Raw genomic sequence first — 17,194 nt, forward strand, 5'->3', positions numbered from 1 at the left:
AGAAACTGTTCATCGGTCGTCTGCCCGAATGATCGGCCGGATAACTGCCTAGATGACCGGCCAAAGCTTGTTGACCGCGGTTGTCAAGGTGTCGACCGCGGCTGTCAAGTTTGTCGATCGCGGCTATCATGGTATCTTCCGGTTGTTCAGTGAATAGTTTCTGTGTTTGGTTTTTGTGTTCCATCTCTGTATGCGTAGCATTATTGCCAAGGAAGATTATTAGATAATCCTAAGTATTATGTGCTCCTACTTTGGATTAAGAGGCAACTCATTGAAAATTGGGCAAAAAGGCCTGTCTTGGGAGGGAAGTTCAAATCAATTGAGGTAAGCTTTGTTTCCCATCATCTTGTACCAGATTTATGTGAATCTGAGGTATTGGAAACAATTGAAGATTGCAATAACAACAAAGCACCAGGCCCTGATGGGTATAACTTGTTGTGCTACCAGAAATATTAGAAGGTTATGAAGCAAGAGATCATGCAATTTTTTTTTATAAAGATTTTCACACTCACAAGAAGCTTACTTCTGGCATTAATAGTACTTTCATTACTCTCATCCCCAAGGTGGAAAATCCCATTGGCCTAACTGACTATAGACCCATCAGTCTTGTGGGCTCCCTATACAAAATTTTGGCAAAAGTTCTAACAAGTAGATTGAAGCTAATTATACCCTCAATTATTGGAGAAACTCAGACTGCTTTTCTAGGAGGGAGAAATATCCTGGATGGGGTGTTCATTTCTAATGAAGTGGTGGATGGATAGAAGAAGACCAAAAAACAAGGACTGATTTTAAAGTTAGATTTTGAGAAAGCTTTTGATTCTATAAATTAGGAATTCTTATTCTCTATGATGTCCAGCTTTGGTTTTGGGCCTAAATGGATCTCCTGGATGAAAGTTTGGGTCTCCATAGCTAGAATCTCCATTCTTGTGAATGGATCACGAACTAAGGAGTACTCACCCGAAAGAGGCCTTAGGCAGGGTGATCCACTCCCACCATTCCTCTTCAATATAGTAGCTGAAGGGCTCAACGTTTTTTTCAACATAGCACTTAATCTTAGAATTGTTAAAGGAGTGAAAATTAGGGCCAATGAGGTTCTTTTATCACATCTTCAATTTGCTGACGACTTAGTGCTCTTAAGTGAAACAGATTAGGACCAGTTGGTACTTGTAAAAAGAGTTCTTAGATGCTTTGAAGTTCTCTTTGGACTTAGAATCAACTATCACAAAAGTGTTGTGTGTGGTGTTAGTGTGGTTGATGAGTTTTTGACTTTTTTTGCAAATTTACTTAATTGTAAGGTGCATAACCTCCCTATGAAATTTCTGAGGTTGCCTCTATGAGCTAATCTAGGTAAAAAATCAACTTGGAAACCTATTCTTGACAAAATCAGATCTAGACTTGCAAGGTGGAAGAGAAAATTGTTATTCTTTGCAGGTAGACTAATCTTGATCAAGTCTATTTTATCCAGTTTACCTATGAATTACCTCTCTTTATTTAAGATGCTTGAAGGTGTGGAAAGAGAATTTGAGAAGATTGCGGCTGTGTTTCTATGGGGTGGTAATGATCTAAAAAGGAAAGTTCATATGGTGAAATGGGTGGAGGTAACAAAGAGTGTTGACCAAGGGGGTCTGGGCATCAGAAGGATCAGAGATATGAATACATGTTTACTACTCAAATGGTGGTGGAAATTTAGGAATCAAATCAATGCACTCTGGAGGAGAGCTATATGTAGTAAGCACAAAATTGAGAAAAATTGTTGGCATCCTCCAGTGAGTCCCATTATAAGCATTCTAGAGTGTGGAGTGACATTATCTCCATTGGGGCATATAGCAGGAATATCTTCAATTTCTATTTGGATAACTGTCTAATTAAAGTGGAGGATGGGAATAGAATCAGATTTTGGCATGACAAGTGGTGTGGAGGCTTTTGTTTCAAGTTAGAATTCTTTCTTCTTTATAATCTTTCTACTGACAAGGAAGGTTCTCTTTATCACTTCTTCCACAGAAAATCCAACTCAGATGTTTGGAATTTTCCCTATAGAAGGGTTCTATATGCTTGGGAATTGGTTGAAGAAATTAGATTGATTATTATCTTATCCTCAGCACCTCCTCTGAGTCATGACAATGTGAACTGTTAAGTTTAGGCTAGTACATCTACAGGCTTTGGTTCTTTCTCTGTGCCTGCCCTATACTTATTTAGTAGCTCTCTTCTTGGCCCTCACCTCAGAATCAGCAAGTTTGTTTGGAATAATGCATTACCCTCCAAAGTTCTCTTTTTTGGTTAGCTGGCCTAGAAAAACATAATCAAATCTGCAGAGTTTTTGCACAGAATTGGCATATTAGACAACAGTGTTTCCTTCCTTTGCCCATTTTGTAGCTCTGAAGTTGAATTTGCTATCTATGTCTTACTCCATTGCCCTTTCTTCTAGTTTATTTGGTCTTCTGTGATTCATGATTGGGGGTTTCATTGGTGTATTCAAGAATCAGTGGAAGGTCTTTTCAATTGGTGGTTGGGTGGAAAATTCAAGAACCTTGAAAGGAAAATCTGGAAAGCTATCCCCCTAGTTGTTCTTTGATCTCTTTGGAAACATAGGAATGAATGTGTCTTTACTGAGGCCCAACCCAATTCCTCTGGTCTATGTGAGCTCATCAAAATCAGAACAACTCTTTGACTCAAAGCATCTATAAAGGATTTCCCCTTTTCAGCTGATGATTACGTGTTCAAGTGGAGTCAAATCAGAGGCTGTTCTTAACTCTGCTACAAGGCTACTATTTTCTTTCTTTTCCTTTCCTTCTCCTCTACTCTTTGTTTTCTTTTCTTCTTTCTTTGGTTGGTTCCTTGCCAACCGAGGGATGTGCTTGAGCCACTCTCTCTGGTGCCAATTGTATTGGAGTGTATTGGAGTTAGATTGAGAGCTTTGTTGCTCTTTGCTCCCCTCTTTATTGATTGTCTCTTTGTTCTTCATTGTTATAATCAATAAAATTTTCTTTGCCTATCAAAAAAAAAAAATGTATTCATACTCCTTCACCAATTATCATTCACCATATCCTTTCATGCTCCTCAATCACTCAATACTAAATCATAAACTCCGCATTCTCCACCAATTATAATGCCATGGAGTACTATGTAGCCGTGCTCGAAGAGTATCCAATAATCACCCATATAACAAGTGTTATATCCCTACAAAATCCTCCCTGACAAAACCCTAAATAATGTGACAAGATTGGCAAGAAGATTTTCATAGAAGAGAGGAGAGGAGTACAGAAGCGTGAGTCAATAATTTGTCTTTTTCTCCAAAGAAAAATTGTGTGCATAAAATATTGTTCTTATATTAGTAGTGGAGATTTTTTTTATTATATATATATATATATATTTAATGGTCCTGGAACCTTGTTCTATACTATTTATTGAATGATACATGTCTAATTGCCTTGTTCTATTCTTATTTATTGTTGAATGATACATGTCTAATTGACTTGTTCTATTCTTATTTATTGAATGATGCATGTCTAATTGACTCATTAAAGAAAATAAAAAGATAACAAGTCTCATTATTTTAATCAATAAAAAACAAGTTAAGAAATGCATCATCTTGCCCAGTCAAAAAATAATAATCCCAGTAGTAGTAAGCAATTATTAAATATTCATCTGCTATTAACACAAAAAAAATGGATTAAGAAAACACTCAAAAAAGAAAAAAGAAAAAAGAAAAAAGAAAAAAAAGGTGATATGATTTAGGTTTTTAAAGTTTCATCATACAATAATTAAATTTAAATCATACATCATCTTTTGAAATAAATTTGTCGACGCTTTTTCATAATTCCTAAACTTTTCAGATATTATTCAAATAGTAATACTACAAATTAACCCAGAATTAAGTACGTGAAAATTATTTAAAATTATCATCTTGTGATTCAGATTTATTCTACACATAAATTTTATACTAAATAAATTTTAACTTTCACCACACAATCATTCACCCACTCACTCAGAATTTTGTGGGTAAATATGTCTGGGGTCCTAAATTTTTTTTTCTTCTCCTTGTTTTTAAGTGATACTCTTAAAAAAACAAAAAACAATGTTATTCTAATTTATAAAATGAGATTTTTATTGATAAGTCCAATTTAGAAGTGTTTTAACCCAAGAAGTCCATGAAGGAATTTTTTAACCCATTTAGTCCCATGTATGTATAGTTTTATTCCATAAAGTCCATTTTCTTGATTTACACTATTTTCTTGGACACTTATGCCCTTATATTTAATTTTGTTACCCTTATAAATATTTTTTGAACGATTAGCAATTTAATGATGTGAACATTCATATTTTAAAATTCGCATTGGTAGGAATGTAAAATTGGCTCGTGGGCGGCCCGAAACCCGGCCGCGAGCCGGGGCGGGCCCGGCCCGTTGACAATGTGAATATTCACATTGACATATTAACATTCACATTAATAGAAGTGTAAAATTGACCCCAGTCCCGTGGCGGCGCGAAACCCGCCCGCGACCCATGGCCGGCCCGGGGCGGTCCCGGTCCGGCCCGTCGATAATGTGAATATTTACATTGACATGTTAACATTCACATTGATAAGAGCATAAAATTGGGCCGCGGCTCATGGGCGGCCAAAAGCCCGCCCGCGGCTCGGGGCGGGCCCGACCCGGCCCGTTGACAATGTGAATATTCACATTGACATGTTAATATTCACATTGATAGGAGTATAAAATTAGCCCGCGCCTCGTGGCTGCCTAAAACCCGCCCACGGCCCGTGGGCGGGCCCGGCTCGGCCTGTTGACAATGTGAATGTTCACATTGACATGTTAACATTCACATTGATAAGAGTATAAAACTGGACAGCGGCCCAGGGCGGGCCCGACCCGGCCCGGCCCGTTGACAATGTGAATATTCACATTGACATGTTAACATTCACATTAATAGGAGTGTAAAATTGGCCCCCGTCTCGTGACGGCACGAAACTCGCCCGCGGCCCATGGGCGGCCCGGGGCTGGCCCGGTCCAGCCCATTGACAATGTGAATATTCACATTGACATGTTAACATTCACATTGATAAGAGTATAAAATTGGGCCGCGGCCTATGGGCGGCCAAAAGCCCGCCCGCGGCCCGGGGCGGGCCCGGCCCGTTGACAATGTGAATATTCACATTGACATGTTAACATTCACATTGATAGGAGTGTAAAATTAGCTCGCACCTCATGGCTGCCCGAAACCCGCCCACGGGCCGTGGGCGGGCCCGGCCCTGCCTGTTGACAATGTGAATGTTCACATTGACATGTTAACATATACATTGATAAGAGTATAAAACTGGACAGCAGTCCAGGCCAGGGCGACCCGGCCCGGCCCGTTGACAATGTGAATATTCACATTGACATGTTAACATTCACATTAATAGGAGTGTAAAATTGGCCCCCGTCCCGTGGTGGCGTGAAACCCGCCCACGGCCCATGGGCGGCCTGGGGCGGGCCCGGTTCGGCCCGTTGACAATGTGAATATTCACATTGACATGTTAACATTCACATTGATAAGAGTATAAAATTGGCTCGCGGTCCATGGACGGCCAAAAGCCCGCCCGCTGCCCGGAGCGGGCCCGGCCCGGCCCGGCCTGTTGACAATGTGAATATTCACATTGACATGTTAACATTCACATTGATAAGAGTGTAAAATTGGCCCGCAGCCCGTGGGCGGCCCGAAGCCCGACCGCAACCTGAGGCGGGCTTGGCTCGACTCGTGACAATGTGAATATTCATATTGACATGTTAACATGCACATTGATAGGAGTGTAAAATTAGCCCGCGTCCCGTGGCTGCCCGAAACCGGCCCACGGCCCGTGGGTGGCCCGGGGCGGGCCCAGCCCGGCCTGTTGACAATGTGAATATTCACATTGACATGTTAACATTCACATTGATAAGTGTGTACAATTGGCCCGTGACCCGTGTGCAGCCCGAAGCCTGACCTCAGGCCGGGGTGGGCCTAGCTCGTTGGCAATGTGAATATTCACATTGACATGTTAACATTCACATTGATAGGAGTGTAAAATTGGCCCGCAGCCCGTGGGCGGCTCGAAGCCTGATCGCAGCCCGAGGCGAGCTTGACCCGACCCGTGACAATGTGAATATTCACATTGACATGTTAACATTAACATTGATAGGAGTATAAAATTTGTCCGCTGCCCGAAGCTCGCCCGCGGCCCGGGGTAGGCGTGGACCCAAACCCGGGCCGCCCACGGGCTTCAGGCCGCCCGTGGGACGCGAGTCAATTTTACACTCTTATCAATGTGAATGTTAACATGTCAATGTGAATATTCACATTGTCAACAGGCCGGGCCGGGCCCGCCTCGGGCCGCCTACGGGCCATGGGCATATTTCGGGCAGCCACGGGGCACGGGCTAATGTTACAATCTTATCAATGTGAATGTTAATTTGTCAATGTGAATATTCACGTTGTCAACGGGTCGGGCCCGCCCCGACCCGGGGCCGGGCTTCGGGCTGCTCACGGGCCAATTTTACACTCTTATCAATGTTAATGTTAATATGTCAATGTGAATATTCACATTGTCAACGAGCCGGGCCGGGCCCGCCTTGGGCAACGGGCGGGTTTCAGGCCGCCCACGGGCCACGGGCCAATTTTACACTCCTATCAATGTGAATGTTAATATGTCAATGTGAATATTCACATTATCAACGGGCCGGACCGGGCTCGCCTCGCGCCGCCCACGGGCTTCGTGCCGCCCATGAGACGCGAGTCAATTTTACACTCTTATCAATGTGAATGTTAACATGTCAATGTGAATATTCACATTGTCAACAGGCCGGGCCGGGCCCACCCCGGGCCGCCCACGGGCCGTGGGCTAGTTTCGAGCGGCCACAGGGCGCGGGCTAATTTTATACTCTTATCAATGTGAATGTTAACATGTCAATGTGAATATTCACATTATCAACGGGTCGGGTCGGGCCCGCCTAGGGCAGCCCACGAGTCGCGGGCGGGTTTCGGGCCGGCCACAGGCCGCGGGCTAATTTTACGCTCCTATCAATGTGAATGTTAACATATCAATGTGAATATTCACATTGTCAACGAGCCGGGCCAGGCCGGGCCCGACCCGACCCAGGTCCGGGCTTCGGGCTGCCCACGGGTCATGGGCCAATTTTACACTCTTGTCAATGTTATTGTTAATGTTAATATGTCAATGTGAATATTCACATTGTGAACGGGCCGGTCCGGCCCGCCCCGGGCGGCGGGCTAGTTTCGGGCCGCCCACGGGCCGCAGGCCAATTTTACACTGCTATCAATGTGAATGTTAACTTGTCAATGTGAATATTCATATTATCAACAGGCCGAGCCGGGCCTATTTTTTTGGCCTGTGGGCCGGCCCGGCCCGACTCGAATTTTTCCGGGCACCCACGAGGATCGACATGGGCCGGGCCCCTACACATTGACGATATGAACATTTACGTTGACGGTGTGAACATTCACATTAAGGGTATTTTGGTAATTATATCACCCATAGGACTTATTAAAATATAAGAAAATAATGTGAACTAAATGAAACATAAGTAGATGAAAAGGGTATTTTGGTCTTCTTATATCAAATTGGACCTAATGGAATAGTCAAAAAGAATATGGGTTGGATGGAATAAAGCTCTTAGGAAATGGATTTATCAAAAAAACTCCCTTATAAAATTCAAACCTTTACTTTTCAAGTTTTTAATGACAAGACCAAATTTATTTTATCTATTTTGTTATATATTAAGATGGTGTTGATACATAAAATGTCTCATATTTTAGGTATTCTATTATACATCTGAAATTTTAAATAATAATAATAAAAAAAAATCTTGAACTCGACACCTTGAGTTTAAGAAAAAATAAAGTAATATTTTAAATTATAATTATAAATAAATTACACTGACACCTTTTAAGATTTATGTTTAATACAAATTTCTCTTTCATATTTAAAAAATTACATTCTTCTCTCTAAAGTTTGTAACCTCATTACAAAAATGTCCCTTAGATTGTTGATGTCATATTCTAAAATTTTTCAAATGATCATCTTGATATTTTTTCTTACTATTTCTTCTTCCAATTATCATGACTACATTCTATAACTTTCTATTATTAAATTTTACCTAAACATATTTTTATTGATATACAAACATAAATTTTTTATAGAATTTTCAAATACAACGATATAACTTAATAACACTACAACAAAAATTGCCTATCACCACGTTTTTTAGACAACGTTTTTTGACCAACGCTGTGGAAGGCATAAAGTTAAACTAAAAACACGCGTTTTCCTCTTATAAGCACGCGTTACACTGTGCTCCGTCTTCATTTCTCTTTCCGTCTCTATCATTCTCTCTCTATCGTTTTCTCCGTCCGTCCTAGATCTAGGGTTTTCTCTCTCTCTCTCTCTCTCTCTCTCTCTCTCTCTCTCTCTCTCTCTCTCTCCTTGTGCTCCTTGAGAGATTCATCAGGTTCGATTTCGATTACTGGTTCAGTGCTAATTCTAAATCCATCGATTCCTTAATCGATTTGGTTAAAATTTCTTGACTATTTTTTGTTTTTCTTGATTCTGATTCTGATAATTTTACAGAGGAAGATGGACAGATTGAGTTGCACGAATGCGAGGTTACGAGACCGAGGAGTGAAAAAGGATCGAGATCATGGATCGGGATCGAGACAAGGATCGGGACTGAGACTGGTCGAATCGAAGCAAGAGGAGAAGACGAGATCATGAATACTGGGTTTCTAGTAATTGAGTTGTTATGGTAGCGAAGGGATTCTAATTTATGGATCAAAGGGCAAAGCTCCTCCTAAGGTTTGTCCTCTCGTCGCTACCGCCCCTCTGGTCTTGTCCCCTCTCTCTCTCTCTCTCTCTCTCTCTCTCTCTCTCTCAGATCTGATCTCAAACACGTGATTTACTATCTTCACGTATTTAAAAAGATAAGGCATCATCTATTATTATCTATCTGTACTTATGTTAACATAATCAAGGGTGCTTTAATAATGCTGCTCTGCACTATACTCTTCTTCAGGCTGAGTGGATTGCCCCAGAAGTGCTCAGAAATGAACCTTCAGATGAAAAGTAGGTTGTTCTTTTTCATTTTTTTCCCTACGTAAATCATTTATGTTTTTAAATATTTATTTATTTGTATATTTATCTTTGTGAATTGTTCACCAGTGCTGAATTATTACTGGATGCGATTCAGGTGTGATGTTTATAGCTTTGGTGTTATTTTATGGGAGCTCTGTACATTGCAGTAGCCGTGGGGGGGAATGAACCCAATGCAAGTTGTCGGTGCAGTGGGTTTTCAGCATCGTCGTCTTGACATTCCCGATGATATGGATCCTGTTATTGCAAATATTATTACGAAATGCTGGCAAACGTGAGTAAATTCTGAATTTAAGCCTTCCACGCAATCTGTTTTTTGATATATTGTGAAATTTCACCCCTCTAGTAATTCTGCTTGACTTGATTACTAATTAGAGTAGGAGTTTATTGTTTTTCATTATTAGGGTAAATTGCACCACTGGTTCTTCTAATTTGAGTGAAATTTCACTTTAGTTCCTGGTGTTTCAATTTTATTAATTTAAACTTCACACTTTCAATTTCATTTCAAAGTCATCCCTCCATTAGTTGCCGTTATCATTTTGGATGGAAAGACAACACATGTGAAACTAGAGAAACTAAAGCAAAATTCAGAGTTTAGTTATTAGCATAAATTGTACCATTGATCCCTCTAATTTCAGTGAATTTCACCTTGGTCCTAGTTGTCCCAATTTCATCAATTTAAACCTTACATGTGAATGTTGTTTTAATGTGATCCCTCCGTCAGTTGCAGCGAACATTTTGAATGGAAAAACAACACATGTGAAACTAGAGAAATCAAAGTGAAATTCATAATTTATTTGTTAGGGTAAAATATACCATTCGTGCTTGGTCCCTTTAATTTGAGTGTAATTCACTTTGGTCCTTGTTTCAATTTCATCAATGTAAACCTTAAACTTTCAATTTCATTTTAATGTGGTCCTTTTGTTGGCTGCCATTAATATTTTGGATGGAAAAACGACAAGTGGCATTATTTCCTCTTAGTCTGTACCAGTGAGAGACTACTTTTGGAAGTTTGTCCCTATTATTTCTTTGTGAATACATGCTTCAGTTTTCTTCCTCCCTTATATATTAAAGGACCAAGAACACTATTACTGACTACCGATTCCAATAAAAATGGAAATAAGAAATTATAACTACTATAATTATATTGTAATTATGACTAAGACAGATTATACTAAAATGCATGATTTTTTAAAATTGTTGGAATCATTACAATGAATTCAAGGAATCAAACTCAGAGGTACTGGAAAGAATTTTTTCTTGCATGTGAGAAAGGCACTAAGAAGGAAATAGAATAGAACTAGGCGTAACAGATTGATGAAAGAACCATTTCCCTCAAACTTTACAGTAACCACTTCTTCACCATAGCTACGTACAACTATATTTGTGTTATAGACAGATACAATTCCATGATAAGTGATCTTTCTGGAGGCTCCAACAAATGTAAGTATCTAAAATACTAAGACCATTCAAAGAATAAGAAATTTAATGATTGCCTAAAATTCCCGCAAGCTCAACAGAGCTGGCAAATTGAAGAGGCCAAATTTATTCACTGACTGAAGCATATAAAAGATGTAAGGAGGTATTCTTTTTTATCAGCAGTAACTGAGGTCTTAGACAATCAGGCATCTTATCAACAACATAAGATGCCACAATGGTCTGAATTGTGTACAACATCAAAAATTAAAGGCATGTCAGGGTGGTGTACTAGAATCATCAAAAGAAGATAAACAAGTTTTCTATTTTAATGACAGGCTAGCCTATGAAAACATAAGAAAATCATCTCCATTCACCATACCTACATCTTAATGTATGAGGACAAGTTCATCAATGAAATAACCACATAAATTTTACCTTTATGATCAACAAATAAACTTGGACATATAGTCCTGTCCTGTATACTGATGATGGCTGTTCCTTTAAAAAAAAAAACAAAAAAACAAAAAGAAGACTAGAAGGTCCCATATTCACAACACCAGCTGAACTGAACATGCTAAATCCTCAACACAATGACAAACTCGGCCATTATGTGATCTATGGGACCTATTGGAACCTTTTGATGCTTGATTGTAATATTTAAATTGTTCTTTTTCTTACTGGTTTTCTGTTTCATCAATTAAGCTGACTTGTGACTTTTTATTTTGTCGAAGGATCTTGTGACTTTTTGCATATTATTGTCCTTATGGTTTTGGTTCCACTTCCTGATATAATTTCTGGTATTTGCTATGTGGTATCTTGGTTTCTTTTGTGAAGATAATTTTACTTGATTTTGGTTTCATAGTTTGTGGTATCTTCTTCTTCTTCTTCTTCTTTTAAAATCTTGAAATAAAGATAACAGTTAATTTTCAAAAATAAGAAAAACGAAATATAAAAAATGCTTGCTCTTGAGCTGGAGGGCTTTTGGTCTCTTGTTTGAACACAAATTATATAGTGCCAAATTGTCCTCATTTGTTCTGATACAATCAAGATTGTGAACCAACTCAACTCTGTCAAACTTCCTTTCATTTTTTTTTCTGCATTTTTACTTCCTTGCTTGGTTTTTTGGTGTATAACCAGTACTGTTCTTGTTGTAGTTCTCAACTCTGTCAAACTTCCTTTCATTTTTTTTTCCTGCATTTCTACTTCCTATGTCATATGATCTTGGTCTTCAAGTTGAGAACATAAAAATCGTTTGTAGTGTTTGATTGATCTTTTTTAGCAAGCATGTCTCTTCAGTTTATTTATTTTTTAGTCCCAATCATTTGCTTACTTATGTGTATATTTTGTTTTTGTGGATGATCACAGATGCGGACATTCTTTTTGTTACAACTGCGGATCTCCTCTAATAGCCCACTACTGTAGTAAATGTAAGCATTAAGTCCTCATAGATGCCAGCCTTTATGTATTCATGAAACTTCTGTTTTCAATCTGCTACAGGACATAGTGATGGAAGCAGCCATCTTAACGAATGTGTAAGATGCTCATCTTTAATGCAATTTTTTTAAAAACTTTTTAACGATTTGTTATGAATTCTTATTAAGGATTAGTGCTAGACACAAATTCTGATCTCTGTTGTAATCAACAAAACAAATGCAATTTGGATGAATCTTTGCTAACCTTATCACAAAATTTAAATTTATCAGGAAAAAGAAAAAAAGACATATGTTTTAGATTTGAATGACGCAACTGGTTAGTTATGTCCTAAAAATTGTCACCAACCTCAGAATCACATTGTTTTGATCGTCGAACTTCTTCAATCTCCTGACCCAACATGCACGATCAAATGCATTTATTGTATTTATCGACATGTTTTGTTTTAGTCACTTTCGTGTCCGTCATTTGCCTAATTTTCCTGTTATTTGCTTACTGCAAAATACTAAAACACTGCTGCACATTTCAAAGAATTAAGAATCTTAGAGCAACATAATCACAGTCCTTACCATTTTCAGATATGGCAGTGTCGTGGCCATAGGACTCAATGTTCACACAAGGCTGGCATTTTGTCTGGAGATGTTATCTGAAAATTGATGACACAAGTACAGAAACCATGGACATATATGATGCAGCAGAGTGCTTGCAATGAGTTCTCTACTATGCTCATCACTTAGTTCTCCATGTTACATTTTTGTTCACCAAATATTATCTACAATCAATCAATGAGATCCTTTGCTGCATTGTGGTAGAATAGTGTACATTTGCCAGTTTTAAACTATTATTGAATTCTTTCTCCTAGGTTATCACGCATTGAGCCCTTATTTTAGAACTATATTGTCTGATTACTTATGCATACAATAAGATTGTGTATTTTTGCAGTTATAAATTTATTTATGTTAGATGTTTAGTAATGCTTTGTTGTGCTTGACGTTGAGGGAAATGGGTTAATGATGGATAATGCATATATATATATATATATATTAATTGCTAGGTTGCAAATGCGTTAGTGATAGATTTTGCAAATTTACTTACTGGGTTGCATGACGAATCATTTTTGTGCAATAGCACTTTTAAGATCATCATTTTTTAGTCTTCAATCGATAATGGCATGCTCAATGGCTGATATTTTTGGGTTGATAGTCAATGGTTGCTGTAAGAATCTAACTATCAAGTCTATTTTTTATCTGCCTCTAACTTCTTTTCAATCAGATTGAGTTTGTCTATTTTTCCTTTTGATTACAGTGAAAAAGCTTTTATGATATTGAGAATGACAAAGAATGGAAGGATGATTCAGGTATATATTATCATTTTGCTGAAGAGGATTGGATGACTAAAAGATGAACTTCTTTTCAAAGTTTGGAGGGCACACTCCATATTTTTTTATTATTATTAAATTGTAAAAGTATTAGTAATTTTTATTTTTATTTTTTTTGTATTTATTTAACATATTGTGTTTTATGGGTTTTTTTTTTTAATTTATAAGTTGTGGAAAATTGAAAAATGGATATTGACCCACATTACGGCATATATTTTGAAAATGGTGATGGATAATAGGTTTGCTTTGAACCAAAGTAAAAGCATAATTAATTATGAATTTTTTTTTAAAAAAAAAAGAGAAAAGGTGGCATTTTCGTAAAAACGTCGCAAAATATCGTCATGATTACGTCATAGCTAACCCTTCTAACGGACACTGTTAACCGAGGTTAAGAATCAGTGGCCATATCTGCGACGAAGATATGACGGCGGCCATATCTGCGACGAATTTTGTAAACGTAACTTTATATTTTTGCGGCGTTTTTTAGGCCTATTGCGGCGTTTTACAAATGCCGGTAAATCTCAATTTTCCTGTAGTGTAATGACCTTTTACTTTAAAACAAAACACTCATAAACTTGATTTATATCATTATTACAATATTTTTATGATATTTTTTTGTATAAATTTTTATATATGAATATAATTTTTCTTTTTTATTTCCATCATTATATTTAGATTAGATTAATTTAATCTAAGGTCTCGTTTGGGAACATATTATTTTAGTAATTTTTTGACTTTTTACGAAAAAATATGCAAAAAAGTAGAGAAAGTGATGTGACAACTTATAGTAACTTTTTAACTTTTTGACTGAAATATATAATTAACAAATGAGGCCTAAATATATTTAAAAAGTATAAAATTTGTAAAAATAATTTTAAAAAAGTTCATTGAATATAACAAAATAAGATAATTTATTGAATTTAATTTTTTTTTTTAATATTTGTGACTAAAAAAATACAAAATATTATACTTTTTAAGTATATCTAGATTAAGTGTATCTAAAAAATAAAAAATTATTTAAAATATTAAAAATAAAAAAATACGAAAAATAAAAAACTTAATTGTTATATGAGTTAAATAAAAAAAGATGATTGTTATTTATCATAAAATGACATGAACAAAATATCTATATTATATTATTATTTTATATGTATAAAAGTTAAGAGAAAAATATGTTATTTTTATCTCATAGAAGTAGAGGCCTTGTTTGGTTTATTTTTTAGGGAGTAATTTTAGAGGAAATTTTTTATAATTTTGTTTGGTTTAGTGATTTTAAATTTTTTTTTTCAAAATTACTTTCTCTCACTTACACATCAATCAATCATTTTTTTACTCCTATTTCTCCTTCTCAATCACTTTTTTTCTCATACATATCTACTCGACTATAATAAAATATCAAATTATTCTAAACTCACATACACCAAAACTATTTTCAAAATATATAATCAAACAAACCAAAATTTTTTTTCTAAATTCCATCCTTCAAAGTTTCTTTTAAAAAATTCATCTCCTAAAACCAAACCAAACACCCAAACAATTTTTCAAATGTCAGAAGAAAATTGTACTAAATAAAAATCATAAGAGATGTAATTTATCCTAAAATTGAAATTTATATTTTATAAATTTAACTGTAGACATTGGTGACTTACGAAGCATCGAATAACTTTCATAAAGTAGAATTATAACCAGAGCTCACTGTTATATATAGCGTTGGACTACAGCTTCAGGCTTCATTACATTAGTGGCTAGAGGGAAGAGAAATTATAAGCAAAAAGACAAACCAAAAATGAGAAAAGCACAACTGGTGTTTGTCCCATCTCCAGGCATCGGCCACCTCATATCGACAGTTGAGATGGCAAAGCTCCTCGTCGGCCGAGATGACCGCCTCTCCATCACCGTCCTCATCATGAAGTTTCCCTTCGAAAACAAGACCCAATCACTCTCCTCCCACGCCTCCGATCGCATACGAATCGTCGAACTCTCTCATGACACCCCCCCCGCAGCCGATCCCAATTCCAAACCCGGCTCTTTCTTCCCCGACTTGATCGAAATTCACAAGCCTCACATCAGAGACAGTATCTCCAACATAGTCTCCAAATCTGAGTCTGCGTCTGAGTCCACTCCCCGACTCGCTGGGTTGGTGATTGACATGTTCTGCACGCCCATCATTGACATAGCAAACGAGTTCGGCATCCCGACCTACGTCTTCTTCACGTGCAACGCAGGCTTGCTTGGGCTCATGTTCCATTTCCAGACCCTCCACGACCACCACAACAAAGACGTTACTGAGTTCAAAGACTCGGACGCTGAGTTGACCGTTCCGGCTTTTGCCTACCCAGTCCCCGCAAAGGTCTTGCCTTACGTTTTCTTGGACAAGGAAGGCGGCTGGTCCACCACGTTCCTCAATATCGCTAGGCGGTTCAGAGAAACCAAAGGTATTTTGGTCAATTCATTCACTGAACTTGATTTCCATGCTCTTAACTCCCTCGAAGAAGACAAAACCATCCCAAAAGTCTACCCTGTGGGACCCGTACTCAACCTAAAAGGGGGAGGAGGCGGTCCAAACGAGGCCCAAAGCAGCCAATCCGAAGCCGACATCATGAGGTGGTTGGACGACCAAGATCCGGCATCGGTGGTGTTCCTCTGCTTCGGGAGCATGGGAGTCTTCGATGTGGACCAGGTTAAGGAGATAGCACGTGCTCTTGAGAGTTGCGGACACCCGTTCTTGTGGTCCCTACGTCAGCCTCCGGCGAAAGGAAAGGTTGGTCTTCCGAGTGAGTACGAAAATCTGACGGATATCCTGCCAGAAGGGTTCTTGGAAAGAACGGCGGGTATTGGGAAAGTGATCGGGTGGGCCCCGCAGGTGGCGGTGCTTTCTCATCAGGCAGTTGGAGGGTTCGTGTCTCACTGTGGATGGAATTCTACGTTGGAGAGCTTGTGGTACGGTGTGCCAGTGGCGACGTGGCCAATGTATGCGGAGCAGCAACTGAACGCATTCCAGATGGTTAAAGGGTTGGGAATGGCGGTGGAGATAAAGATGGATTACAGGAATGAATTTGTGGTGGAGCCGTTTCTGGTGACGGTGGAGGAGATAAGTAGTGGGATAAGGCAGTTGATGGACGGTAGTAATGAAATTAGGGAGAAAGTGAAGCAGATGAGCGAGAAGAGCCGGGCCGTCGTGATGGAGGGTGGCTCATCCTATAATTCCCTCGGATGCTTTATTGAAGACGTCATGAAAGACTTTGATTAGAATACAATGATGAAAAATGAGTGAATCAAAATAAAATAAAATAAAATAATTTCTGATTTTGTTTTGTACCAAAGGGATGGAAATTGCATGTAGGTTTCTTCTGTGTGATTTTGAAGCCCAGATGTTTACAATATGAATGTTTATTTTAGGTTTCTTAATTTTATTTAATAAGTAATTTTCTTATAATTTTTAAATTTAAATACTAGTCTTGTGGGCTCCCGTACAAAAGTTTGACAAAAGCTCTAATAAATTCAAGCTAGTGCTACCCTCAATTATTGATGAAGTCAAACTACTTTTTTAGGAGAGAGAAATATCGTGGATGGAGTGTTCATTGTTAATAAAGTGATGGATGAATGGAAGAAGAGCAAGAAACAAGGGTTTGATTTTAAAGTTAGATTTTGAAAAAACTTTTGATTCTGTAAATTGAAAATACTTATTCTCTATGATGTCTCTGTTTCACCATAGCTAGAATCTTCATTCTTGTGAATGGATTACCAATTAAGGAGTTCTCATAATTCCTAAACTTTTTAGATATTCTTCAAAAAGAAATACTACAAACACAGAATTAAGTACGTAAAAATTATTTAAAATTATC

The 17,194-nt window shown here is 38.0% G+C and overlaps 1 protein-coding gene and 1 long non-coding RNA gene across 2 annotated transcripts; both read left to right on the top strand.

Moving 5' to 3' along the window:
* The first annotated feature begins 8,429 nt into the window (after positions 1 to 8,429).
* LOC114287368 (uncharacterized) lies at positions 8,430 to 13,395 on the top strand. Its single transcript, XR_014334662.1, has 5 exons — positions 8,430 to 8,483; positions 8,603 to 8,827; positions 9,045 to 9,094; positions 9,219 to 9,395; positions 11,906 to 13,395. It is a non-coding gene; the product is annotated as an uncharacterized LOC114287368 (long non-coding RNA).
* Positions 13,396 to 14,826: 1,431 nt separating this feature from the next.
* Positions 14,827 to 16,799, top strand: LOC145795247 (UDP-glycosyltransferase 71A16-like). Its single transcript, XM_082879056.1, has one exon. It carries the CDS (start codon positions 15,136 to 15,138, stop codon positions 16,597 to 16,599), a length of 1,464 nt encoding a protein of 487 aa, XP_082735182.1. The 5' UTR covers positions 14,827 to 15,135; the 3' UTR covers positions 16,600 to 16,799.
* The last annotated feature ends 395 nt before the right edge of the window (positions 16,800 to 17,194 follow it).

The sequence above is a fragment of the Camellia sinensis genome, chromosome 7, assembly GCF_055761805.1.
Source record: "Camellia sinensis isolate YWXY chromosome 7, ASM5576180v1, whole genome shotgun sequence".
In the NCBI taxonomy this organism is placed as follows: Eukaryota; Viridiplantae; Streptophyta; class Magnoliopsida; order Ericales; family Theaceae; genus Camellia; species Camellia sinensis.

Bases quoted from the DNA above. Each gene is read 5' to 3' on its own strand.
- LOC145795247 (XM_082879056.1), top strand. From the start codon at position 15,136: ATGAGAAAAGCACAACTGGTGTTTGTCCCATCTCCAGGCATCGGCCAC.